Genomic DNA, 27,622 nt, shown 5'->3' with positions numbered 1-27,622 from the left:
AGGGAACCTGGTGAGGGGAGGTGGGGGTGGGGGGTGGGGAGGAAGGAAGAAAACAGCCTGGGGGTGGGGAGAGGGAGGGAGCTAGTGCACAGCAGGGAGCCAACCTGAGCCAACACAGCAGCCTGAGACTTCCCAAGCCCAGAATGCTGAGGACATCTATTGCCCGGGCCCCCAGCCTCCCCACCTCTTCTGGCATTTTCCACCTCTGCCTCACATTCTTGTTGGGCCAGGTGGGCTTGCTGCAGGGACACCCCCAGTGCCTGGACTACGGGCCCCCCTTCCAGCCCCTGCTGCACCTCGAATTTTGCTCAGACTATGAGTCCTTCGGCTGCTGTGACCAGCAGAAGGACCACCGCCTTGCTGCCCGGTACAGGGTCATCATGGATTACCTTGACCTCAAGGGCCACGAGCTGTGTGGTGGCTATATTAAGGACATCCTCTGCCAGGTGGGCCTGAGCCTAACCCCTCAGCGCAGTGAGGGGGGGAGGCTTAGCAAAGTGCGGGGTGCTGGGCTTGGTGGCGTGGGTCCTGGGTGGAGGGCTCCGTGGGCACCTGACATCTGCCTCTCTGCGTGGGTGCACTGAGGCCAGGGGGTGCTGGGGTGGGCTCCAAGAGTCTCCCCTGGGGTCTGCTGGCCCTTCTGGTTTGTCACACAGGAGGAGGAGGTGGGTGTCCCTCATGGAGCTCTCAGGGCTGCGTTGTCTGGGTCCCTCCGCGCTGCTCGGGGAGCGGGGCACAGCACGCACAGGTGGTGGTTACAGGGATGAGGGAGGAGGTGGAGGGAGTGGAGGCAACTGCTGGGGTCCTTGTCTGGGTCCTTTGTGCCAGGGGGCCTCGGGGTGATGATGGAGGTGGGGTGGTGGGAGGCCCTCCCCAGCATCGTGGAGCCGGGAGGCAAGGACTCACAGAGTCCTTCTCCGGGCTCTCCGGGGGCCAGAGTGCACGTCCCTGGCGGGCATCCCCCCCTGCCGGTGCAGGCAGCACACACCGACCCTGGAGAGAGGTGCTCAGGGTGCAGGGGACAGTCGCACTGGAGAGCAGATGAAAGGTGCGGGGGTGGGGGCTGTAATAACGCGCTGGGGGCAAAGAGGCAGGAAGCCCCCCTGCAGACCTGGCATCTGACACCCTCCCGGGCGATGTCGGCGCAGGTACAGGCTCTCCCGCTGCCACCATTCCCGGGCGCACCGGCTGCCCCAACTCCCGTGCTGGGGACAAAGCAGCCAGCCTGGGTGGCATCGCCCAGGGCTGCAGTCTCCGACCTCAGGCACCACCCCTCCGCTGTTTCCAGGAGAATTTAACTCCAGCCGTTTAGGGCAGAAGCCGGGCTCTTAGGAGCCGCACTAAGACTATTCATTTCCAAGAGACCCCCTGGTAAGGATGTCTCCACCCTCCCCTCCCCATCCTCCCACTTTCCCTATTGGGTGAAGTCTCAGAAAGCCAAATTCAGCAGCTCTCCTGTTTTAGGCGTTGGAGGAATCAGAATAACCTACGTGAGTCTGTTTATTACAATTCCCCAGCCCCTCCTCTTTCCGCACACACGGTGTATGCCCAGCAAAGGCTTCTGCGGGAAGTTGTTCTGACCCCCATTGTACTGGTAAGGAGACAGGAGGGTTTTTTAATGTGTTGTTGTTGTTTTTAAGTTTATTTATTTTGAGAGAGAGAAAGAGAGAGCACGAGTGGGGTAGGGGAAGAGAGAGAGAGAGAGAGAGAGAGAGAGAGAGAGAGAGAGAATCCCAAGCAGTCTGGAACTCACCAACCATGAGACCATGACCTAAGCAGAGATCAAGAATCAGAAGCTTGGGGTGCCTGGGTGGCTCAGTCGGTTGAGCAGCCGACTTCGGCTCAGGTCATGATCTCGCGGTCCGTGAGTTCGAGCCCCGCATCGGGCTCTGTGCTGCCAGCTCAGAGCCTGGAGCCTGTTTCAGATTCTGTGTCTCCCTGTCTCTCTGCCCCTCCCCTGTTCATGCTCTCTCTCTCTCTGTCTCAAAAATAAATAAATGTTAAAAAAAATTAAAAACAAAAACAAAAAAAAGAATCAGAAGCTTAACAGACTGAGCCACCCAGGCGCCTGGAGGAGTCCGGAGTTTTAAAGAACTTGTTTAAGGTCAGCCACAGGGCTGGGGGCACAAATCTAGAGGCTGAGGCTCCAAGTCTCCTGCCCTTTTGATCATATTTGCCAAAGGCAGAGTCACAACAGCACAAGCCATTTCCTTAATGGTTTTCTGCCCTGGGGCAGGTGGAGGTTCCTTTAGAACAAGCCTCAGTGCTTCTTGCTCCCTGTCCCCAGTGCCCAGAGCAGTGTAAGACTTCCAGGGGACCTCTTCCTGGGCCTTATTTTCCTTAATAGAGAAACCATATCCTGAGCTAACTGAGTAGAAGCAGCTGCACAGACTCTAAATTTCTGCATGACTGTCCCTTGGTGAGCGGCTCACAGCCCGCTCTGTTCACTGCTCTCTCATCCTGATTTATTAATTTTTTAAATGCTTATTTATTTTTGAGAGAGTCTGTGAGCAGCAGAGAGAGAGAGAGACAGAGGATCCCAAGCAGGCTCTGGGCCGAGAGCTGAGACACCGACTTGGGGCTCCAGCCCACAACCCTGAGATCATGACCTGAGCTAAAATGAAGAGTTGGATGCTCAACTGACTGAGCCACCCAGGCGACCCAGCACTTAAAGATTTTTGTTTTTTAATTTTTAAAAATGTTTTCATTTTGGGGGGGGGGCAGGGGCAGAGAGAGAGAGAGACAAGCCGGATCAGGCGCCAGACTCTGAGCTGTCAGCACAGAGCCTGACGCGGGGCTGGAACCCACAAACCGTGAGATCCTGACCTGAGCCCAAATCGGACGCCCAACTGACTGAGCCACCCAGGCGCCCCAAGACTTTTAATACATAAGTGAAGAAATTGCTAGATGCCTAATTTCTGGGAGTGATAACATCGTGTGTCCATTTTGGTAATTTCATTTTTAGCTGTAAAGTATTTCAGCCACACAGGAAAGCACAGAAAACCAACACCCAGATTAACAAATGTGAAACTTCTGCTACATTGCTTCAGATTTGGATAAAGACATAAAACCTTGCAGATACAGCATTTATACTAAAGGGAAAGATGGAGAAATTTGGTACTCTTTATTTATTTATTTTTAAATTTTTTTTAATGTTTTATTTGTTTTTGAGACAGGGAGAGACAGAGCATGAACAGGGGAGGGTCAGAGAGAGGGAGACACAGAATCTGAAACAGGCTCCAGGCTCTGAGCTGTCAGCACAGAGCCCAACGCGGGGCTCGAACTCACGGACCGCAAGATCATGACCTGAGCCGAAGTCGGCCGCTTAACCCACTGAGCCACCCAGGCTCCAAGAAATTTGGTACTCTTTAAAAAAGAAAGAAAGAAAAAGACCACCACTTACTAAAACGTTCAGGGTCAAGAACTAAGTTAAAATGCTAAAGACAGTACAGTGGGCGAGAAATATTTCCCCCTCTTTTTGCCTTCCAGAAGCACTAACTGGCTAGAAAATGTGGCCCCAGGAAAGGGCTTTGCCAGTAGCTGGTAACAGAAACTCCAGAGTCCGGATTCTGTCCTAGACCGTCTTCCTTCTGCTTGCTCACAAATTGGGACCAGCCCCACTGTGGCCAGTCCGACTACCAGCTGGGCTTCTGTTTCTTTCCAGGAGTGCTCACCCTACGCAGCCCATCTCTACGATGCGGAGAACCCTCAGACGCCCCTCCGGAACCTTCCTGGCCTCTGCTCTGACTACTGCTCTGCCTTCCACTCGAACTGCCACTCTGCCATCTCCCTACTGACCAATGACCGCCGCCTCCGGGAGACACGGGAAAAGGATAGTGCCCACTTCTGTCACCTCCTCAACCTTCCCGACAAGGACTACTGCTTCCCTAACGTCTTGAGGAATGACCATCTCAACCGCAACCTGGGGGTGGTGGCCGAGGACGGCCGGGGCTGCCTCCAGCTCTGCCTGACCGAGGTGGCCAACGGGCTGAGGAACCCCGTCTCCATGGTCCACGCGGGGGACGGCACCCGTCGCTTCTTTGTGGCCGAGCAGGTGGGGGTGGTATGGGTCTATCTGCCTGACGGGAGTCGCCTGGAACAACCGTTTTTGGACCTCAAGAACATCGTACTGACTACCCCGTGGGTAGGGGATGAGAGAGGCTTCTTGGGATTGGCTTTCCATCCCAGATTCCGCCGCAACCGCAGATTCTACATCTATTATTCATGTCTGGGCAAGAAGAAGGTAGAAAAGATCCGGATCAGTGAGATGAAGGTTTCTCGGGCTGATCCCAACAAAGCCGACCCCAAATCAGAAAGGTGAGATGTGCCCATGAGAATGGGCAACTTTGGGCTGTGTCCCAAAACAATGCCAGTCTGTCCTCTGAGGCGATAGAGGGAAATTTTTCTGGTTTCAGAGCCACTAGCTTCTAATGTTGACAAAGGAGTCATTGTTGAAGAACAAGGACAGACAAGTTAGGCTTCTGAGTCGAGGGTCTTTGTGGCGTGTAGCCATCCCTTAGAGTTACCTAATCAGAACCATGCTTGCTTGTTTTTACAGAATTGTAAGCAATGGCCAGCAGCCACAAGGGCTTGAGAAATGATTACAGATCAGATCAATATATTGAACGTAATAGTGGCCTCTGATTATTGTGTGGCCATTGGATTCCAGGCCCTTTAGCTTGAACGTGGGAACTACCCTCACAGGAAGCTGTGGCACAAGGCCATAGATCTATCGATGCCCAATCAGATAAAGCACTTAATTCTGACTCCAAGCTCGTGGTCTTTCTGCTCTACCACTCTGCCTTTTGTCCTTCTTTCCTTTCTGCCTTCTCTCTCTTTTCCCATATAGCCAGGTTGGGGGATCGAAAAGAGCTGGGAGACCTGATTGATTAATCCCTGCTGGGCTGTGCAAAGGAAGGGGTTAAGAGTTCTGGTAGAGCAGAGAGGAAGGCCGAGCCCCCCAAAAGAGTGATTGCTACCCTGGCTGTGTCCACAGCTCGTGAAATCACGATCTGAAAGAAGAATGATCCATGAAGGAGTCATACTGGAAAACAAGGGGTGTCTCAGAGCTCCACGCTTTGTGATCATTGGAAACTCTGAAGCAGGTCTTGGCTGGATGGGACCAGCCATTTCTCGGTCTCTCAAGAGGATGCAGTTTCAGTTTGTATCAAAGCCTCATGCATGGTTTCTTCTCCTTCCAGAGTCATCTTGGAGATAGAAGAACCAGCCTCAAATCATAACGGTGGACAACTTCTTTTTGGTGTGGACGGCTACCTGTACATCTTCACCGGGGATGGAGGGCGGGCCGGGGATCCCTTCGGCAAGTTTGGAAATGCTCAGAACAAGTAAGCTGGTTGGATCTGTCCCCCCACCCCCTTTAGGGTGAGCCCTTGGTACGTTTTTGCTGAGATGGAGTCTACAGAGGGTCTCATCCAAATCACCTACTGCAAGATGTAACCCCCTCTGTTGAGGCAAGTGGGAGGAAGAATTGGTTTTCTGTCCTCTAAATTTCAGGCACACGTGCTTTGTGGTAAGGAATATTATGGATGCACTCAGAATGTAACTCTCAGAATGCTATGCAGAGACGAGTTCAGAATGTTTCATACATATATTCGACAAACATAATACTTACTGTGTGTCAGGTACTGTTCTGAATACCTTGTGTGTATTTAAGAACATAATTCCAGGGGCACCTGGGTGGCTTGGTTGAGCATCCGAATTCGGCGCAGGTCATGATCTCGCGTTTTGGGGGCTTGAGCCCCACATCGGGTTCTCTGCTCTCAGCACAGAGCCCACTTTGGATCTTCTGTCCCCCTCTCACTCTGCCCCTCCCCTGCTTGCACTCTCTGTTCCTCTCTCTTTTTAAAAAATAAATAAACATTAAAAAAAAAAAAGAATGTAATTCTAACATCCCACAAGGGCAGGAATTTTTATCTATTTTGTTAATTGATGTATCCCCATCACCTAGAAGAGTGCCTGGAGTGGGGGTCACTTCAGAAATACTTACGGGATGGATGGTTCCTATGAAGTGTAGGTATTATGATAGTCATGTGCACAGCGCAGAAAATAGAGGCAGAGAGGAGTAAAGTAGCTTGTCCAAGGCCGCACAGCAAGTAAGTGGCAGGACCAGAATTTATACTCCGACAATCTGGTGCAAGAGAGCCCAATGAGGGTCCTGCTGCCCTAGATAAAAGTCATGTGATCCTTTGCACCAGCGAGTACTTGAGTCCCATCATCCCTACTAATAAAATATTAAAGTTCTAAGAATCAAGAGCTAACATCTGTCAAATGCCTTTACCGCGTGTGGGGAATTGCCTTACATGCTCCATGCAAGATACCTCCCTTAACCCTTACATTATAACCACACTGCAAGCTAGTGTTTCTTTTCCCTGCTTTACAAATGTGGAAATGGAGTCCCAGAGACCACAGTTGCCCTCAGAGCCACTCTAAAAGCTCTTTCTATGACCTCAGCGCTATATGAGGAAGAACAGAACCAGCCCCTTTTAGGAATTCATGCTGTTAGTGCCCATGGCGGCAGCACGTACATTGAACTGTAGAGAAGGTTAGCATGGCGCCTGGGCAAGGACAAGTGCAAATTCGTGAAGGTTTCATCTTAAAAAAAAAAAATTCGGGGGCGCCTGGGTGGCTCCGTCGGTTAGGCGTCCGACTCTTGATTTTGGCCCCACTGCCATGATCTCACGACTTCGTGGGTTCGAGCCCCACATCGGGCTCCGTGCTGGCCGTGTGGAGCCTGCGTGGGATTCTCTCCCTCCCTCTCTCTCTGCCCCTCCCCCACTGGCACTGTCTCTATTTCTAAATAAATAAACTTAAAAAAAAAATCCATAGTGTTAAACCAAACCTGAGAGAAACCATTCCATCGAAAACATTTTAAAAATGGAAACTACAGCTTGCTTGCTCTGGGTTGCATGGGCCAGGGTCACATCAAACTTTTGCCTAGTAGTTCTCTGTGAGCCCAAACCTGTCAAGTCTTAACATTTTGCATATACACATATATCATATAGACATGACTGTATATATATATGTGTGTGTGTGTGTGTGTACACGCACATATAATCAGTTCATGCACATACACATGTAATATCATGTGTGTATATAAAATCATGTCTCCCCATGTGACTCCTAGCAGTTGTTTGGCATCGACTATCAGTAGGTCCCCCCGGGCGATCTCTGGCCCTGTGCCATTTTATTTTACCTTATTTTCTATTTTATTATTTTATTTAGTTTGAAAGTTTGAATACTTAACACAAAATCTACCCTCTTAAAAGATTTTAACTGTAACGAAAATTTTTATTTTATTTTTTTAATGTTTATTATTGAGAGAGAGAGAGAGAGAGAGAGAGAATGAGCAGGGGAGGGACAGAGAGAGGAGGGAACAGGGATCTGAAGTGGGTTCCACACTGACAGCAGAGAGCCTGATGTTAGGCTCAAAGTCATGAACCGTGAAATAAGACCCAAGCTGAAGTCAGACGCCTAGCCAACTGAGCCACCCAGACACCCCTAAAAATTCTTTTAAGTGTAAATACAATATTGTTAATTGTAGGGACAATGTTGTACATCAGATCTCTAGAACTTTCTCCTCTTGTAAACAAATGTTCGACTGGTATTTGAAAAGATGCTCAATGTCACAAATCATCAGGGAAATGCAAATCAAAACCACAATGAGATATCACCTAGTATCTATTCCGATGACTATTACCCCCGCCCTTCCAAAAGACAGCAGGTGTTGCTGAAGACATGGAAAACTTTGCATACTGTTGTTGGGAATGAAAAATAGTGCAGCTACTGTGGAAAACAGTATGGAGATTCTTCAAACACATTACAAATAATACCAGCAGATGATCAAGCAGTCCCGTTTCCGGGTACTTGATCTGCGCCTATTTCCTGGCCCTCTTTCTTTCAGAAGTTCCCTGCTGGGGAAAGTGTTAAGGATCGACGTGAACGGGGCAGGCTCTGATGGCAGGCGGTATCGAGTCCCCCGCGACAATCCGTTTGTTGCTGAGCCAGGGGCCCACCCTGCTGTCTATGCCTACGGGATCCGAAACATGTGGCGCTGTGCCGTGGACCGAGGGGACCCCATCACACGCTGGGGCCGAGGCCGGATGTTCTGTGGGGACGTGGGACAGAATAGGTTTGAAGAAGTTGACCTCATTGTGAAAGGCGGAAACTATGGCTGGAGGGCAAAGGAAGGGTTTGAATGTTATGACCGAAAACTTTGTCACAATGCCTCTTTGGGTGAGAAGCCTCTGGGTGATTTCTTGAATGAATTGGGGGGGCTGGACGTGGAGGTGGGGGAATAGAACCTGAGAATGTGCTGTACCAGGGGGGTCATTCAGGTGCCCTTGTGTCTGTCTTGCAGGATGTAGTGTTGGCCAGGAGCATGTTGGATGTTTGTTAACCTAACGCGTTTGAATCTTGGGTGGATTGAAGGAGCGGGATTGACCTGAGAATCGAGATTTTAAATAAATTACCCACATGATTCTCAGGCATACTATCTTGAGAACCACTCACAGAGGCAAATTGGTGGCTGTATGTTTTTAATTTATTTCCCAATCGGAATAGCCCACTGAAATGACCTTCCAGATACATTCAGGTGCTATATTCCATATACAATCCCTAAACATCAATAATCAAGGTGTGCTTCACCAGTGTTTAATCTTTTTTTGTCCCTCTAGGTTACAAAGGAGTCTTACAGACCCTTTACAGACAAGTTATTCAAATCCTTAAACCTGAGTATCTGCCATGTCAACCTAGGGGATAAACTTAGGTGTGTCGATTACCTGATCACTGCCTCATAGGTGGGGGAATTTTCGGCTTCCTCTCTGCATGCAGAGACCAGTCACATGGGAAGCTCACCAATATCGTGGCTGGTCTGTTGAGAAAAATAAATGTGATTCTCTTGGCCTTACCAAAGACCAAGAGATAAACTGTTCCCCACTCAGTCAGGCAACTGCATTAGAAAGCCCCAACTTATTCCTTGAAGTTATCAAGTGTCAGCCACGACATTGTCTTTGTTCCTGGACAGATGACATTCTGCCCATCTATGCTTATGGCCATGCAGTGGGGAAGTCAGTCACCGGAGGATATGTCTACCGTGGGTGTGAATCCCCAAATCTCAATGGCCTCTACATCTTTGGGGACTTCATGAGTGGGTAAGAGAGGATTAATATCTCCTTTTTTTTTTTTTTTTAATATTTGTATTTATTTTTGAGACAGAGCATGGCAGGGGAGGGGCAGAGAGAGAGAGAGGGAGACACAGAATCTGAGGCAGGCTCCAGGCTCCGAGCTGTTAGCACAGAGCCTGATGCAGGGCTTGAACTCACAGACCGTGAGATCATGACCTGAGCTGAAGTCGGACGCTCAACCGACTGAGCCACCCAGGTGCCCCTCCTTTCGTTTTTTTAAATTTTAACATTTTTATTGGGATTTAAGTTACATGTGGTAAGATGCAATCTCTAAGAGCACAGTTGGATAAAGTTTTACAATCTATGCGCTTGTAGCTATGTCAAGATGCTGAACGTTTCCATCATTCTAGAAATTTCCTTCTTGTCTATTGCCTGTCAGTACCACCCCTTTCTCCTTGACACACACACACAGAAGCACATCAGTCAGAGATAACCACTCCCATCACACATTAATTTTGCTTCTGGAACTTAATACACGTGGAATCATATATGTGTATTCTTTTTTGTACACGTATGGCTTCTGTCATTCAAGAATATCGGTGAAATTCATCACTGTTGTCACATGTATCAGTAGTTTTTCCCCTTCATTGCTTTGTGATATTCAATTGCATGAATATACCACAAATTAATCATCTATTCTCCTATTTTTGGCTTTTCCAGTTTTTTACTGTATATTTATTTTATATTTATTATCTATTTGTTATATATATTATGTGTGTGTGTGTGTGTGTGTGTAGATTCTATTGGATTTTCTATGTAGAAGATCATTTTGTCTATGAATATAGATATTTTTCTTTTCCTGAATCGAAAGCCTTTTATTATTGACTTATTGCTTCGTCTTACACCTTCAGTACAACATTGGATAGAAGTGGGGGAAGCATTCCATTTTCACCAATGAGTATGATGTCAGTTGTAGGTGTTTATACATGTCCTCTATCAGATGGGGAAGTTTCCCGTCTGTTCTTAGTTCACTGAGAGTTTGTATTAGGTATGGGTGTTGTGTTTTGCCAAATGCATCTTTGCATCTAGCGAGAAAATCATGTGGTTTTCTCATTTTTAGCAATTAACATAATGGATTGCATTGATGGATTTTTTTAAATCATTGAAGCACTTTTGCATTTCTGGAAGAAACACGACTTGGTCGTGATGTATTATCCTTTCAGCATATTGTTGGATTTGACATGCTAGCCCGTTGTTTGAAAATTTTGCATCTGTGTTCATGAAGGGATAGTGAGCTATAGTTTTTCTTTCTTGGAATATCTTTGCCAGATTTTGGCATCAGGGTAACGCCGGCTTTAATAGAATGATTTGGAGAGTGTCTCCTCCTCTTCAGTTGTCTGGATGAGTTTGTGAAAGAGAGGTATTATTTCTTCCTTACATGTTTCTTCCAAGTGAAGCCGTCCAGGCCTAATGTTTTCTTATAGACAACGTATAGTCAGGTCTTGGTTTTTGATCCACTCGGGCGATCTCTGTTATTTGTTTGTTTGTTTGTTTGTTTATTATTTCTTCTGTCTTTTAATTGGTGCATTTGGACCATTAATATTTAAACTGGCGGGGCTTCTGGGTGGCTCAGTCGGTTAGGCGTCCGACTTCAGCTCAGGTCACGATCTCACAGTTCGTGAGGTCGAGCTCTGTGCTGACAGCTCAGAGCCTGGAGCCTGCTTCAGATTCTGTGTCTCCCTCTCTCTCTGCCTCTCCTCTACTTGCAGTCTGTCCCTCTCTCTCTCTCAAAAAAAGTAAATAAACATTAAAAAAAAAAAAGAAACCAAAGTGGTTATGGATTTAGTTGGATTAGTATCTACCATAATTACTACCGCTTTCTATTTGTTGCCCTTGTTCTTTGTTCCTATTTTTTGTCTTTTCACTCTTTTTCTACCTTTTGTGGATTTAACTGAGCATTCTACATAATTCCGTTTCTCCACTGTCATAGCACATCACTCATACTTTTTTTTTTCTTTTTCAGTGGTTGCATAGAGTTTGCAATATACATTTACAACTAATCCAAGTCCACACTCAAATAACATTATACAGCTTCGGGATGGAAACTGAGGTCACTGACTTGACACTGTAATCTTTTCTAACACGTGTGTTTAGTGCTACAAATTTCCCCTCAGGTACTGCTTTAATGGCATCCCATAAATTTCAATAGATTGTGTTTTCATTTTCATTCAGTTAAATATATTTTCTAATTCCCCTTGGCTTATTTTCTTACAAGCTAGTTTGAAGTGTGTTATTTATTTCCAAATATCTGAAGATTTCCTGAGATCTTTCTGCTGTTTGATTTATAATTTAGTTTGATTGTGGTCACAAACAAACTGTCTATGATTTGGGAGATTACTCTGGATTATCTAGGTGGGTCCTAAATGTAATCACAGATATCGTTAGAAGAAGGAGGTAGATGGAAATTTGAAGATAGAAGAGATAGAAGTCAGTGTTAACAACAGAAGTGGTATGATGAGACTGTGAGTCAAGACATGAGGACAGCTTTTGGAAGCTGGAAAAGGCAAGGAAATGGATTCTCCTTTAGAGCCTCCAGCACCTTGGTTTTGCCCCCGTGGAACCCACTTCAGGATTTTGGCTTCCAAAACTGTAAGAGAATAAATGTGGGTTATTTTAAGCCAAGTAGTGGTAATGTATGAGAGTGGTGGCAAGAAACAAATATAGTTACTATTCCCAATACTCTTCATTCCTTTCTGTATATTTCCATTAGATGTAATTTTTTTTTTTCAATGCTGGAAGAACTTCCTTTAACATCTTTTGAAAAATGAGTCCAGTGGTGATGAATCCTTTCTGTTTTTGGTGTCTTTTTCCCCCTTTGTTTTTGAAAGATATTTTTGCTAGGTATAGAAGTCTGTTGACCTATTTTTTCTTTAATTCTTTTTTTTTTTTAAGATTATTTTGAGAGAGAGAGAGAGAGAGAGAGAGAGAGAGAGAGAGAGACAGCAGGGGAGGGGCAGAGAGAGAGGAAGAGAGAGAGAATCCCAAGCAGGCTCTGTACTCTCAGTGCAGATGTGGGGCTCAAACCCATGAACATGAGATCAGGACCTGAGCTGACTTCAGAAGTGGGATGCCTGAGCCATCCAGAAGCCCTTCTTGAATTCTTTAAAAATATTGTTCATTATCTTCTGCTTTGTCTTAATTTCAATGAGAAATCTGCTGTCATCCTTAAATTTGTTCCTCCATATTTAATCTGCCATGTTTTCTCTGGCTGCTTTTAAGATTTTCTCTTTATCACTGGTTTTGTGCAATTTCATTATGATATGTGTTCATGTAGTTTTCTTCTTCTTGTGCTTTGATTTGGTTGAACTTCTTGGATTTGTGAATTTATAGCTTACATCAAATCTGGAAATTTTTTGGTTATAATTATTTCAAATATTTTTTCTGTTTCCCCACCCTGTTTTTTCTTCTCATTTTTTTCTCAAATTATGTGTATATTAGGCTGCTTAAAGTTTTCCCACAGCTCACTGATGATCTATACATATTGAAATTTTATTCCTTTTTGTGTTTAATTTTGGATAATTCCTATTGCTATGTCTTCAGTTCATGAATCTTTTCTTCTGCAATGTCTAATCTGCCATTCATTCCATCCAGTGTTTGCACTGATGGAATTTTTTACCTCTAGAAACTTGATTTGGGTGTTTTGTGTCTCTCTCATGCCTCTACCAACTTTTTGAATATATGGAATCATAGTAAAAAACACTGTTTTAATGTTTTTCTCTGCTAATGTTAACATTTGTGGCAATTCTTTGTCAGTTTTGATTGATTTTTCTCTTTATTATGGTTTGTATTTTCCTCCTTCTTTACCCGCCTAGTAATTTTTTATTGGATGCCAGACATTGTAAATTTAACATTGTGGGTGCTGAGTATTTTTTGTATGTCCATAAATATTCTTGAGCTTTGTTCTGGGACACAGTTTAGTTACTTGGAAATAGTTTGATCCTTTCAAGTCTTGCTGTTAATATTTGTTATGTAGAACCAATGTGGTGCTTATTCTGGAACTATCTATTCCTTAATATTGAGGCAGGATTTTCCTACAAACTCTTTTCAGTGCCCTGTGAATTATACTTACACTGTGCCTGACCCTGAGTAAGAGCCAGGTGCTTTTCTTTCTAATTTTCCCCCCTGATTTAAGTAGTTTCCTCATATGTATGTGCTGTTAAGTACACTGATGGATACTTGAGGGGGGCACTTTGCAGATCTCGGGAGCCTATTCTCTGTGCTTCCCTCTTTTCTCCGATATCTGTCCTGCATACTCTTCCTATATAGGTCTTCCTGGACTCTTTTCAACTTACTGTCTTTTCAACTCAAGGAGTCTGCTGGCTCTGCCTGTGTTTTCCTTCCTCAAGCTGGAAACTTTTTCAAGGTAGTAGACTGGGACAATTTTAGGGTTTACCTTGTTTATTTCCCATCTCATAGGGAACATAGCCCTTTGTTGTCTGATCTCCAATGTCTTTTATATTTAGTTATTTATTTAAAGTAAGCTCCATGCCCAATGTGGGGCTTGAACTCATGACCCTGAGATCAAGAGTCACATGCTCTACTGAATGAGCCAGTCAGGTGCCCCTCCAGGGTCTTTTAAAAACTGTCATTCTAGGGGTCACGTGGGTGGCTCAGTTGGCTAAGTGTCCGATTCTTGATTTTGGCTCAGGTCTTGGTCTCACAGTTTGTGGGTTTGAGCCCCATGTCGGGCTCTGCATGGACAGTGTGGAGTCTGCTTGGGGTTCTCTTTCTTTCCCCCTCTCTCTGCCCGTCCTCTGGTCTCTCTCTCAAAATAAATAAATAAACTTAAAAAATTGTCATTCTATTTTGTCTAGGTTTTTGACTGTTTAAGATGAGAGGGTAAATCTGGTCCTTGTTACCCCCATCTTCATTAGGAAGGATGGTAATATTGTCATACTGCAATTCTTGGTTCCAGAGGTTGGGTAGAGTTAGTAATTGGTTAGTTCTTTTATCATCACTTGTTAGATCTCTGGGATTTAATTGTTCTTTATGTTTTCCCCACAACTCCGTCTGCTTACGTATCACTTGGTTGATATTCAGTGATTCTTAGTCGAAGCATATGCACCAGAATCACCTGGGGTTGAACATGTCTTGTTTCCATAAAATGTTTCATGTGAAACCCTGATACACCCATATTCCTTTTTTAAAAAACCCTGCTTTTAGGTCAAATAGATGATAGAGGGATATTAAAGTATCTACCTGCTACTCCATAGACATAATAACAATGAAAATAGCTACAAGTTTTGAGCACTTACTATATGCCCAGCTCACTGGGGAGATATTCATGTATATTATCTTACTTAACCTTTGCAACTTTTGTCCATGGTAAATTCTATTACCATTCCCCATTTTACAGATAGGGGAACTGAGGCTCAGCTAGTTGAGCAACTAGCCAAAGGTTGCAAACTAATAGAAATTAGATTAGTCTTTTGTAGTAATGCAGCCTTTACTGAGCATCCGGCTCCTCCTATATAGAAGATGAGCTTCTCCATCTAGCACAAGCAGGTGACCAAGGTATCTCGAAATAGCTTTTTGATTCTTGGGAGAGGCTAGGTGTTGTTCTCCTATGGGTGACTCAGTGCTAGTACTCAGAGATTCTTTGTTTCCAGGAGGAAAAATATCTGCAGGGTGAAACTATGGATTCCTATAATAAAGGTTTTATTTTTCATCTAGTCGACTTATGGCTTTGCAGGAAGATAGGAAAACCAAGAAATGGAAGAAACGGGACATTTGCCTGGGCAGCACTGAATCCTGTGCCTTCCCAGGGCTGATCAGCACCTACAGCAAATTTATCATCTCTTTTGCTGAAGATGAAGCAGGTAAAAATATACAGGGTTATTCTGTTTCTGCTTACTGGAACTTAAATCGTCATGGGCATTGTGAGCTAAACATTTATTATAACAATTATTACTACGGTTACTATTATTTTCATTTAAGTAGCAACCATCCCTTCTATTTTCACTACCATTTATTTTTTTTAATTATTTTATTTTATTTTAGATGTGTATTCATTTTTAAGAGAGAGAGAGAGAGTGCGCACATGCACGCTCGGGGAGGGGGCGGGGGGGGGTGGGGGGGACAGGAGATCCGAAGCGGGCTCTGTGCTGACAGCAGAGAACCTGATGCAAGGCTCGAACTCACGAACCGTGAGATCATGGCCTGAGCTGAAGTTGGATGCTTAACCGACTGAGCCACCCAGGTGCCCCTATTTTTACTACCACTGAGTCAACTTTTATAATGTACCGGATATCATCCTAAGCACTTTACATTTTTTATGTTACTTAGTAATTGCAACACCACCACGATGTAATTATTAAGCCTATTTGTCCAGTGAGGCAACAGACCGAATATGCAACAGAACCTACCCCTTCTTGGTTGGGGCCCACACCGACTGTGGGAGGAGCAAATCAAGGTTTACGCTCCGGTCTTTTGATCATGAAGGAGATTCATGTCCCCCTCCCTGATTTCATTCTAATCTGCAGTCACAGGAAGGTGGACAGGGCCAGCCGTGGGGCAGACCACGTGGACACTGATATTTGTCCTGCTGTTGCTGCCTGGGAGAGAGCGCCTGTGGTGATGGGCCCCCCGCCGGCTGTGCTCTTTGCTGACCCTGCCAGGAGCCTGTGGGGTAATTGCTGGGAGTGTGCAAGGGAGAATCTCTTTCCTGAGAGACCTGGGGAAAAGGTAAACAGCTAGGTGGGAGGCTATTCGCTAGACAGACATTGTTAAGGGCATCAGCAAAGCCAGACGCCTAGGCACCTATGAGACACAAAGACGGAGAGAGACTCGGCTCTACTAAATTTCCCCAAATTTTGTAATCAGAAAATGGATTTTGAATTTCAGCTTTACCTATGCTTTGTTACATTTTGAAAGCTAAAATGTTACTTTGTGAGGAGAACAGGGCCTGTGACCTTTCTGGTATTGGGCACTGCCGCTAGCCATGCTCGGAGTCAGGGAAGAGAAGAAAGTGGTCTCTCAGGGCCCCTTCCAGACCTGGGATTCTCTGTGAGTGAAAACCAGAGCTTTGCAGGTTTCCTCAGTAATGGGTTTCTTCCCGCTCTGAGCCCTACGGTGCCCGTGCAAGACTTTCCTTTGAGCAAGACGCTAAGAAATCTAGTCAGCTCCTGGACCTTTTCCTAGCGTATGAGAAATAGTTTGAGATGAATATTTTAGAGAGGCAGAGGATATTTTAGAGGATTCATTCTTTTTTTTTTTTTTTAATTTTTTTTTCAACGTTTATTTATTTTCGGGACAGAGAGAGACAGAGCATGAACGGGGGAGGGGCAGAGAGAGAGGGAGACACAGAATCGGAAACAGGCTCCAGGCTCTGAGCCATCAGCCCAGAGCCTGACGCGGGGCTCGAACTCCCGGACCTCGAGATCGTGACCTGGCTGAAGTCGGACGCTTAACCGACTGCGCCACCCAGCTGCCCCCAAGCATTCTTAATAGAGCAAAGTGAGTTCCAAATTGGAAGTCCAAACATACGCAAGAGGAGAGAAACCACAGACCGGCAGGATGGTGCTCAGTGCAAAGAGGGCGATGGGAAAGCCACAGGCCTGGCGGGGCCTCTGGAGGCTGATGCCCCAGCGAGGCTGGAGTCCTCCGAGGCCAGAGCTTCCTCTCCCCAGAGGCTAGAGCCCCGGGGGCGGGCCTGCCCTGGCATCCCAGGCTGCTGTCTCCTGCGGCTGGCTCCTTTTCAGGCCTCAGAAACCGTGGCTTTGGCGGTTTGGTTTGCTGTGCCTGTAAGCTTCTCGCAGGAGAAAAACAGGCAGTGTTTGAATACCAGTCGGTACATCTGGCAAACAAGACTGAGTGTCCTTGGCTGAATTTTCTCGAGTGGACTTGCCAGGGTGTTCCCAAGCCAGACTTGCCCAAGGTGGCCTTGAAGCCAGGAGGGCTGTTTTCAAGGCAAGTTTATTTTCTTCCAGAGTTGCTTGCTCTTGTGTTTTTGTACGGAGTGATTCAGATTTTCTGCTCATGCCATAGCCTTTCCCACTGAAGGACATCTTTTTAGATCTGAGTATGTCATTATTTTGTTATCAGTCACCAGCTGTAGACACGTCGTTGTTGGTTGAACCAGAGCTCTGCCTCCACTGTGGCGGTGTTTTCCAGATGTTCTAGCTGACAGCTGGCCACCATGGAGGGCGGGGTGGGCATGGGGCGCCCCCGTTGCTGGGTCCCCCTGGGCTGGATCTCTGAATGTCGGTCACTGAAGTGCATTCTCAAGAGGGCTGGTCGAAGAACTAATGCTTGCAATAAATTGACATCACATGCATTTTGTTTTACGTGGCATATTATAGTTTTTGTGTGTGTATAGTTCTTTTCTGTCCTAAAATGCATTTTTTAAATCGTCAGTTGGAGGGCACCTGGATGGATCAGTTGGTTCAGTGTCTGACTCTTGATTTTGGCTCAGGTCATGATCTCATGGTCTGTGGGATCGAGCCCGGAGTTGGGTTTTGCGATGACAGCATGGAGCCTGCTTGGGATTTTTGCTCTTTTTCTCCCCTGCTTGCATGTGCTCTCTCTCTGTCTCTGTCTCTGTCAAAATAAACTCAAAAAAATTACAGAAATTCGCTTCTAGCACTGTTTTCCCCTAAAAATACAATGGGGAGTTTCTGGCATGTTTAGGACATACAATTTACATATTGTGTAGAGAATATGCCACAACGTGGGGTTTTCAGCCAGAGCAGGTGTGGTTGCGAGGGGCTCCTGCATGAGGGCACCCTGTGTACAGGCAGGCCCTTGGTAGACACCTCCTTTGTCTAATGGAAAGTGCCCGGGATATCCAATCAGAGGAGGCAAATTGGCTGTAGGACAAGATGATAAAACAGTTCGTGAGCACACAAAATCCGAAGTCCACTAGGCAGTGGTAGGGGGTGCTCTGTGAAGACCGTAAGCCTCACATCCGGCACGAGACAGACATTGGTCACCATCCTCCACAAATTCAAGGAAGAAGGTTGTTGAAATAACTCAGAGCTCTCTAAAGTTCTAGGCTTTTCCAGTTTGCAGTTTAGTAGACATTTACTTCCATGAAGTTGAGAGGGCAGTCCAGGGCAGTGGCACAAATATTACGGTGTAAGGAGTAATGGCTGATGATCGCTTTCTAATTTAATACCTAAGAGTCATGTGGGGGGATCATTAGCCCCATTGTACAAATGAATAGGTCACGTGAGGGTTACACAGGTTGAGAGTTTTCCCAAGACAACGTCTAGCAAATGGTGTTCTCAGAACTCAGTCAGGTGGCTGCAACGCCAATGTTGTTGTTCTCGTCAACCCTATCCTATCTGTCCCTCACAGGTAAGCGTGAGAAGAGGCAGAGTGAGGTAGTCACAGTGAGTGGAGAGTGTTCACACTGGAGGAAACGGGAGGGACAAGGTCTCCTCCTCAAAGAGGTGAAGGTGACCATGGGTAGGGGTGATTTCTCGGGGTGTGGAGAAGGCCAGGAGGACAGACTGAAGAGTGGGAGGGTCCGGGGAAACGCAGGACCCAAAGACCAAGGAAAGAAGGTGGTAATGGAAAAGTGAGGCAGGGCTGGTGGGGAGAGGCGCCCGTGGACTCAAGAAGGGGCAGTGTGAGGTGACTAATAAATGGTCCTTAGCCTGGAGATCGCTATTTTGGGGTTCCACAGAGAATCCTTGTCAGTAGTAAATAGATGGGGAAGGAAATGGAGATTGGTTAAGGTGAAGTTTCTGACAGCCAAGAGATAAGGGGAAACCTTTGGTCCAGTGAATGTAAACAGAAATGTACTCCTGTTGGGATACACTCTCAGCTAGTCCTTGAGGACTCAGAGAAGGACTTTCTCCTTGGGGAGCTCACAATCCAGTGAAGGCCCAGCGACAGGATTCTGGGGTTCCCTTCCTGGGGCTCACTCCATTTCAGGGCTTCCACCCCCTGTGGACCGTTTCCTGTGCACCCAGCTCTGTGTCTCAGCCCTGCCTCACGTCCTGTTCCCGATTGTGTGTTTCTGTGTCCTCAGGGGAGCTCTATTTCCTGGCCACCTCTTACCCGAGTGCCTACCTACCACACGGATCTATTTACAAGTTTGTTGACCCATCAAGGTGAGATTTGGTCTCATTTCCTTCTTAGGTGCATTTTTTTAAAGTTTTATTTATTTTTATTTATTTGTTTTGGGGGGGGCAGAGAGAGAGAGAGAGAGAGAGAGAGAGAGAGAGAGAGAGAGAGACTCCCAAGCAGGCTCCACCAGCGCAGAGCCCAATGCAGGGCTTGAATCCATGAACCACGAGATGGTGACCTGAGCCAAAAGTCAAGAGTCAGGTGCTCAACCGACTGAGCCACCCCAGTGCCCATCTTTGGTGCATTCCTATCAGCCCTTATCTTCATGGCAGATCATAAAAATAGTCCTGACTCCCCAGGAATTACCAGAAATGATCAATGAAGCAAATCTGTGCTGTAGATAAAAAGCAGATCGGGCAAACGAATGTGCAGGGCGACGTGTCTGTAGAATTTATGAAATATTTGAGAAATGGTCTCTTTGTGGTTAGAAATGAAGATCTCAAGCCTTTCTGGGATGACAGGTCTAGACCTATGGCTCCTGTTGTTTTTTTTGTTTTTTTTGTTTTTTTTTGATATGCTTCTGCAAACTTCTGTCTGGGATCATCTGACAATTGGGTGTGTACTTGTGATCCCTTGAGTGAGTACTGTTGCCCTGTGTCCTGGGTTTGGTGGAGGTCTCAAGGTCCTAGGTAAGTGTCGTAAACCGGTTGTTTAGTGCCTTTAGTGTCCACCTGACCCTTTTGGCGGTATTTATTCACTTGGTGGTGAATATCGTTTACTTTGCTCTTTTGCCGACCTGGCTCAGAGACTAACCAACTGATCGGGCAAAAGCCACAACACAGCTTCCCATCTGTGAGGGTATTCAGGTAAGTTACGTTGCCTGAGGTACAGCCAGCCGGAGGGGGCCTGGGACAGGAGCCCTCACCATCACCCCCATCATGATCATCATCTGTGGGGCACTTGTTATGTGCTGGGCACTGTTCCAAGTATCCTTTTTTTCTCTTTTTAAATCTCCTTAAAAAATAATTTTAGGGCTTCTGGGTGGCTCAGTCGGTTAAGCAGCCAACAACCAACTCTTGATTTTGGCCATGATCTCTCTTTTTTTTTTTTTTTTAATTTTTTTTTTCAACGTTTTTTTAAATTTTATTTTTGGGACAGAGAGAGACAGAGCATGAACGGGCGAGGGGCAGAGAGAGAGGGAGACACAGAATCGGAAACAGGCTCCAGGCTCTGAGCCATCAGCCCAGAGCCCGACGCGGGGCTCGAACTCCCGGACCGCGAGATCGTGACCTGGCTGAAGTCGGACGCTTAACCGACTGTGCCACCCAGGCGCCCCATTGGCCATGATCTCTTAAGTTTGTGAGTTTGAGCCCTGCATCAGGCTCTGTGTTGACAGTGTGGAGCTTGCTTGGGATTCTCTCTTTCCCTGTCTCTCTGCCCCTCCCCAACTTGCTCTCTCTCTCTCTCTCAAAATAAATAAAAAAAATAATTTTAAAAGTTACTTATCGGGCTGCCTGGGTGGTTCAGTCAGTTGAGTGTCCGACTTCAGCTCAGGTCATGATCTTGAGGTCAGTGAGTTCCAGCCCTACGTCAGGCTCTGTGCTGACAACTGGGAGCCTGGAGCCTGCTTTGGATTCTGTCTCCCTCTCTCTCTGCCCCTCCCCCACTCATGATCTGTTCTGTTTCTCAAAAATAAATAAACGTTAAAAAAATAAAAAAAAGTGACATCAATCATTTATGGTATGCCAAGTACACAGCTCATATTTGATCTCCCTGTGAGGATAGATACTATTACTTTTTTATTTTATAGATGTGGAAATTGATACATATCAAGGTTTACTTGCTCATGGTCCCCAGGTTTTGAACCCAGTTCTATCTGTCATCATGCCCTTGCCCCTGACCCCCTCACTACCCTCTGTCCCAAGAGCCCATGATGTCCCTGTGATATCCTTGTTCTTTCTCCTGTCTATCTGAGCTCATCATATATTTTCTCCTACATCTGCCCCATCCTCATGGATAAAGGAGAGCTGAATCCAGTTCTTGCAAATGTATACCTTCTGGTGACCTTGATTTCCTGGTCCCATCTTCAGAATCTTGTGTCCCCACTTTTTCTATCTGTTTTTAGGCGAGCACCGCCAGGCAAGTGCAAGTACAAGGCAGTGCCGGTGAAAACCAGGAGTAAGCGGGTCCGGTTCAGGCCACTCGCCAGTGAGTCTGTCTTTGTCTCAGGCCCAGGCCTTGGCATTGAGATGCAGGCACAGTGCCCTCTGCAAACACACTCCAATCTTCCCAGGGTGGGAGGTCTGTTCCCCACTGAGGGCTTCTGCTCTGGATGAGGAGTGTAACTCGTGGCTCAGTCTATACCTCTCTGTATACTGGAGTATGCATACCGGGTGGCACCTGCTTCTGAGGAGACCTGTTGTCCTCTATCCACTCATCAGTCATTCACTGGGCATCGTTCACTTACCATTGACTTTGCGGCAGTCACCGTGCTAATCCCTGGGGCTACAGCAGTGAACTTGACCTGTAGGAGCTCAGGCAAATGTAGTGTAGGCAAATAAAGAAATAAATATACCATTATACCATTATATATTATACCATTATACCATTATATATAGCCATTATACCAGGAGACTGAGGGGACCCTGAGAGTGAGTAGAGTAGGGATTCTGGAAAGACTTATAGAGGAGGGATACTATCCTCTATAATTTTTTTTTAAATTTTTTTTTAATTTTTTAATTTTTAAGATGTTTTTATTTATTTTTGAGAGAGAGAGAGAGAGAACAGGGAGAGAACAGGCAGAGAGAGAAGACACAGAATCGGAAGCAGGCTCCAGGCTCCGAGCTGTCAGCGCAGAGCCCAATGTGGGGCTCAAACTCATGAACCATGAGATCATGACCTGAGCCAAAGTTGGACTCTTAACTGACTGAGCCACCCAGGTGCCCCAGGAGGCATACTATCTTAAGGGAACTATTCCAGAGCCATGAATCACTGGAGTGACCCTATTAAAAAAGTAATATATTTAGATCAAGGCCAGTTAAGGGAATTAAAAAAATATAAGAATTTACATATATATTAAAGATTTTACTTTTAAGTAATCTCTATACCCAACATGGGGCTTGAACTTACAGCCCTGAGATCAAGAGTCACATGCTCTACCACTGAACCAGCTAGGTGCCCATCTAAAGACTGTATATTGAAGAACCCTCATGCAGTCGTAGGTTTCCTGGAGGATGTTTCCCTGGTAGACTCAGTCTCTTTTCTTCCCAAACTCTTGGGGTTCAAAGTCCTTTGGCTTCAGCCCTTCTTTGTTTGAGAGATGCGGGAAGTACGGATCCCCCTACTTCTCCGCCATGTTGGCCCCCCTGGGTGGTGTTTCCCTTAGAGCCACTTTCCAGGACTTCTGTTTCTCACTAAATAAATGTTCGTTTCCCAGAGACAGTCTTGGACTTGCTAAAGGAACAGTCGGAGAAAGCTGCTAGAAAATTGTCCAATGCAACCTCAGCCTCTTGGCCAGTCGGGAGCTCATCTCTGAAAGGCCCCTCCAGGAAGCCAGCTTCTCCCACAAGCAGCAGGAAGACATTTCGAGGGCCTGGGACAAAGAAGAGAGCCAGAGTGTGGTCCCCAGGCTCCCAGGGCAAGAGGAAGATGAGGCGGAAAAGCCACAGTGGCAGGGTCAGGCAGAGCCGAGCCGGCAGAAGTCTCCGTCGGCCTTTTCTGTCAGGGTGGCTGGCCGGGGGACGTGCCAGGGGAGAATTGCCTCGCCCCATGGGAGCCCCTGCTGCTGAACTTGGGCTTTAGGTGGACGGGAGCTGGAGTCAGAAGTGGGCAGGCAGAGGGAGCCTGACTTAGGGCCGGTGTGGTTGTCCTCTCCACTCTTGCTATCTGAACGGATGCTCCTTGTCTGCTTTTATGGAGAGACCAGATCCCACAATGCCAGTGCACCTGGCTAACTGTGCGCACTGGTCGGTAAGCCTCCTTGGACTCCCACTGGATGTCTTTTGTTTTACAAATGCCTACAACCCAAAGTAATAAATCAATACTTGCTCAGACAGACATGTATCCTTTGATCTCTTGGATGTTTGTCTGGCATTAAGAAATCTGGTGTGCTCCATCAGTGTGACCTCACCCCAGGTCCCAGAGGAGGGCTGTACAGACATATTACTTTTTCTAAAATCTTTTTTTAACATTTATTTATTTTTGAGAGACAGAGCAGGGGTAGGGGAGGGGCCAAGAGAGAGGGAGACACAGAATCCGAAGCAGGCTCCAGGCTCTGAGCTGTCAGCACAGAGCCCGACATGGGGCTTGAACTCGCGAACCGTGAGATCGTGACCTGAGCTGAAGTTGACGCTTAACCAACTGAGCTGCCCAGGCGCCCCTGAAAAGACATATTTCTAAGGAAAGACCCTCCAGCCTGTCCCTGTCCTTTGCCCCAGGCTGCAGCTCACAGACCGAATAAGGACAGGTTACGTTCTGAACTCTGGCACCTACTAATTTGCCCTGGCAAATAGCAGAATGAACGTGACTACATTTTGAGTACCTATTATGTGCCAAGATTATATACATTATCCGAAACCTCAAAACCTTTCTTCCTATGCGTTGCCATGTAATGTTCTGTTGAAGAGGAGGAAAGTGACTCTTCGTGAGCTTAAGCTACTTGCCCTAGACCACAGCAGGGAGGGGACGGGGAACTGATCAGCTGGACAGGAGCCAACACCCCTGTCAATACCCTGTGCACCCGCCACCCTGTAGGGCACTCAGCGAGGGCTGGTAGCTCTCACCCGGGTATTTGAGGAGTAAAAGAGTTAAGGGAGGAAATGATCCCCGTCTCTGAGAAGTTCTTCAAATCCTGCAAATCATCCAGAACAGTGTTGGCAAATTTGGCCAAATTTGGTTTTTGTACAGAGAACAAAATCGTGAAATGCCGGGGTTATGGAGGGCTTTCAGAGGCCATGTAACCACTGTGTTTGGTATACTTTCCATAACCTGCATAGATTTGTTTTAGATCCAAAGAAACAGATTCCATTTTTTTTCCTTTAGCAATCTTTATTTGTAGGCTAACCTAACCAAATCTAAATACATCAGGCCTCTTTTTGATTCCTTTTCTCTTGTTCGGCCTTTATGAAAGATACAAAACACTGGTCATTTTCTGAAGATCATTTTTAGATCTTTTTTTAGCCACTTCCTTTGCCCTATCTCATGGCTTTTGTTTTACTTCTGCCTACCTTTGGAACTCTTATGAACACTGTCTAGGATAGACATAAACCTCAGGATCTCACCAGCTCTGGTGTTTTATGCTTTTTACATCTTCTTAGATGAAGACCCCAACATAAACGTGGGAGGAATTCTACCCTGGGTCGCTCTGTTGAAAGGTGGCTGAACATCCCAGGTCAGTCGGGGAGATTGGACCTACCTCTGGAACAAATATTTGAGCTTGCTCGCCTCATTTTTTTCCTCATTCCAGGAAAAAAATACAATCTTTCTTCAAAGACATGTGGCAAAAATAGGGTCTGACCTGGAAGTGTTTTGAGCCCTGGGGGAACTGTGTCAAAATAAAGGACCGTGTCCTTCAGGGTCCAGGCCTTCTGAACACGGGTTTTGAATAGGAGGGTTGGCAGGTCTAGAGAAGGGAACTGAATGGGTATCCCTGAGATGCCAGGAAGCTGGGGAGAGGCAGCGTATTCCTCTCTGGCAAAGTGGCTTTATCTTCTGGAAGATGGCAATGCCTGCGAGCTGTCACAAAGAGGCTGGCCCCGTGAGGGAACAATCACTAGGTCATAGCCTAAATGGTTTTGGGCTTCCTTGGAGGCCAAGGTGTAGGAAAGTTCAGAAAAAGGCACACATGCACATGCTTGCTCTTTCTAGAGACCGGCTGGAGGAGGGGGAAGGGGAAGGAAGCATGAGGACGGGTCATGCTGGAGGGAGAAGGGACTGGAATGCTTCAAAGGCATCTTTCTCCGTACTAATTCTGTTACTTGATGACCAAATAACTCGAAGTAAGCAGTCTCGGTATTTCAGTATTTGGGGATCTGAAATGGCTGTGCAGAAAGGCATTCAGTGTCAGTGAAGAGCTGACCCTTCTAGAAGTGATCATTATGGAAGTTTCTTTTTCGCACCAGTGGGGGCCTATTTACTCAGGGCGCTCTGAGCATGTCACCTCCGCAGCATCCCTAGCAGCAGCTACCCCTACCACAGAAGGGCCGAAAACCAACAAAAGCACGAGTGTGTTTTTCCAGAGCTAAAATCCTGCAAGCCGAGATGGAAAGTCTAACAGCTCTGTTATTTTCAAAGCTAACTCAACTGAAGAAATACATTCTCTTCAGACAAATTCCGTATGGTTTCATTCATACGTGGAGTCTAAAAAACAGACAAAAAGCAGAATCACATCCGTAAATACAGAGAACAAAGTGGTGGGAGCCAGAGGGGAGGAGAGGAGGGTGCATGGGGCAAAATGGGGGAAGGGGAACCGGAGGTGTAGGTTTTCAGTTACGGAATGGATAAATCACGGGGATAAAAGGCACAGCATAGGGAACATAGTCCATGATATTGTAATAATGTTTTATGTATGGTGACAGACATACTGTCTGTAGCTACTCTTGGGCGGAGCACAGCATAGAGAAGGTGAATCACTTGTGCACCTGAACGGAACAACATGTGCCAACTATACTCAAACAAAAATTAAAAAAAAAAAAAAATTCCCTTGCTCTTGTGGAGTTTAACATTAGGTTGGGGAGATACTTAATTCCACCTCAACCACTGCCATTCTTCACTTTTTCGCCCAACGCAGTGCTGGCTCTGGGAGACCCACAGATGAAGGAGACTCTGCCCACCGGTTCACCTGGTGTGAGCGCAGGTTAAGAATTCACTTGAACTTTAGGTCACAGGACTCTGGCTCTCTAAACCTGCACCACCTAACGGAAGAAACACACGGGAGCTGCAACCGGGGCGAATTACAAATTTTCTAGTAGCCACGTTATGAAAAATGAGTAAGGTTAATGTAATTACGTATTTTATTTCATCCGGTATTCTTTCAACACGCCAGCAATCAAAAATTAACTGATGGGAGAACTTAGGTTCTCTTTTTGGTACTAAATTTTCTACACCCGAGTGAATTGTACTCTTTCAACAACCCAATCGACGCCGACCACATTTCGGACCCTCGGCGTCCACGGGGGCTAGCGGCTACTTTGCAGCTAGTCCGATCTCAGCCCCAGCCCGGAAACGTGGGACCAGAAAGCCGGGGCGGGGAAATTCCGCGTACTCGGGAAAGACTCCCGCGGCTGCCCAGGCGGCCTCCCCCAGCGGCCCCGGGCGGTTTGGTTCCGGGAGCCGCTCCCCCTCCCTCCGCGGGGACAGGCGCGCGGAGCGGGGCCGGGCGCGGGGGCGCGGCTGCCACGTGGCGGCCACCGCGCGCGCTTGCGCCCCGGCCACGCTGGCCGCGCTCGGGCCGGGCGGGGCGGGCGGCGGGACGCGCGCTCGCCAGCCTCCCGGGAGGCGAGCGGGAACCGGCGCGGCAGCGCCGCCCGCCGGCCGCTCGGCGTCACCGCGGGCGCGGCGCCGGCTCCGCCCCCGCCCCCGCCCGCAGGCCGCGTCCCGGGCCCGCCCCGCCCGCCGCCCCTTGAACCCGCCGCGGACGCCCCCTCCCCCTTCCAGCTTCTCCTAACGCGCGGCTGGTTCTCGGCTTGCGGGGCGTTGAAAACGAGTCCGTGGAGCCTCGTGTCTCCTGCTCTGGGGTCGCCGAGGACGGCTTTTTTTTTTTTTTTTTTTCTTTTTTCTTTTTCCTGCTCTTCGTGTCGGGCCAGGATTTTCTCTTCCGGGTCGCCTCTAAAGCACCTTAAGGACGCCCATCATTTGCATTTCAGGAAGAGTCATTTTTAATCCTCCAGAAGTAACGTTTTCAGAAACCGCTCTTCCATTTTGGAGTTTGTAGTCCGTGAAGGGGAGGATTAAAAAAAAAAAAAAAATAGAAGCTGACAAGAGGCCCCAGCGAGGATCGAACTCGCGACCCCTGGTTTACAAGACCAGTGCTCTAACCACTGAGCTATGGAGCCAACTCGTTACCTGTCCTGCTTTAATCCAGGGACATTGGAAGCAATGTTGCTTTTGCTGGCAATCTGAAAACAACTGACTTCGTGCATCCACTATCAGTGATAATCATAAAGACTATGAATTGCTGGAGAAAAATGCCTACAATATGACAAACATTAAAAAAAGTCTCAAAGTCCTAGGCTTATGATTACGAAACACGAAATCATACCTCCGTAAGTTAAGCATACAGACAAGGGCTGGAAGGGAAAATGTAAAAATGAAATCATGTTCTGATCGTATTAGGAGTGGTTCTTTTACATGTGAAAAAAAAGCCTCCAATTCATTGTTTATATGACAAATTGTATCAAGTTTAATAC

General features: G+C 46.8%; 1 protein-coding gene and 1 non-coding gene across 2 annotated transcripts; one reads left to right on the top strand and one right to left on the bottom strand.

Annotated features, from left to right (window-relative positions):
* Positions 1 to 143: 143 nt before the first annotated feature.
* On the top strand, positions 144 to 23,256 carry HHIPL2 (HHIP like 2). The gene is made up of 9 exons (XM_047840875.1): positions 144 to 446; positions 3,665 to 4,317; positions 5,202 to 5,345; positions 7,922 to 8,253; positions 9,044 to 9,170; positions 14,877 to 15,022; positions 19,180 to 19,261; positions 21,343 to 21,425; positions 22,654 to 23,256. Exons 1-9 carry the CDS (start codon positions 144 to 146, stop codon positions 23,016 to 23,018), a joined length of 2,235 nt encoding a protein of 744 aa, XP_047696831.1. The 3' UTR covers positions 23,019 to 23,256.
* A 3,939-nt stretch (positions 23,257 to 27,195) lies between these two features.
* TRNAT-UGU (transfer RNA threonine (anticodon UGU)) lies at positions 27,196 to 27,268 on the bottom strand. Its single transcript has one exon. It is a non-coding gene; the product is annotated as a tRNA-Thr (tRNA).
* Between the last annotated feature and the right edge of the window lie 354 nt (positions 27,269 to 27,622).

The sequence above is a fragment of the Prionailurus viverrinus genome, chromosome F1, assembly GCF_022837055.1.
Source record: "Prionailurus viverrinus isolate Anna chromosome F1, UM_Priviv_1.0, whole genome shotgun sequence".
NCBI lineage: Eukaryota > Metazoa > Chordata > Mammalia > Carnivora > Felidae > Prionailurus > Prionailurus viverrinus.
This window is presented reverse-complemented; position numbering and strand designations above follow the sequence as displayed.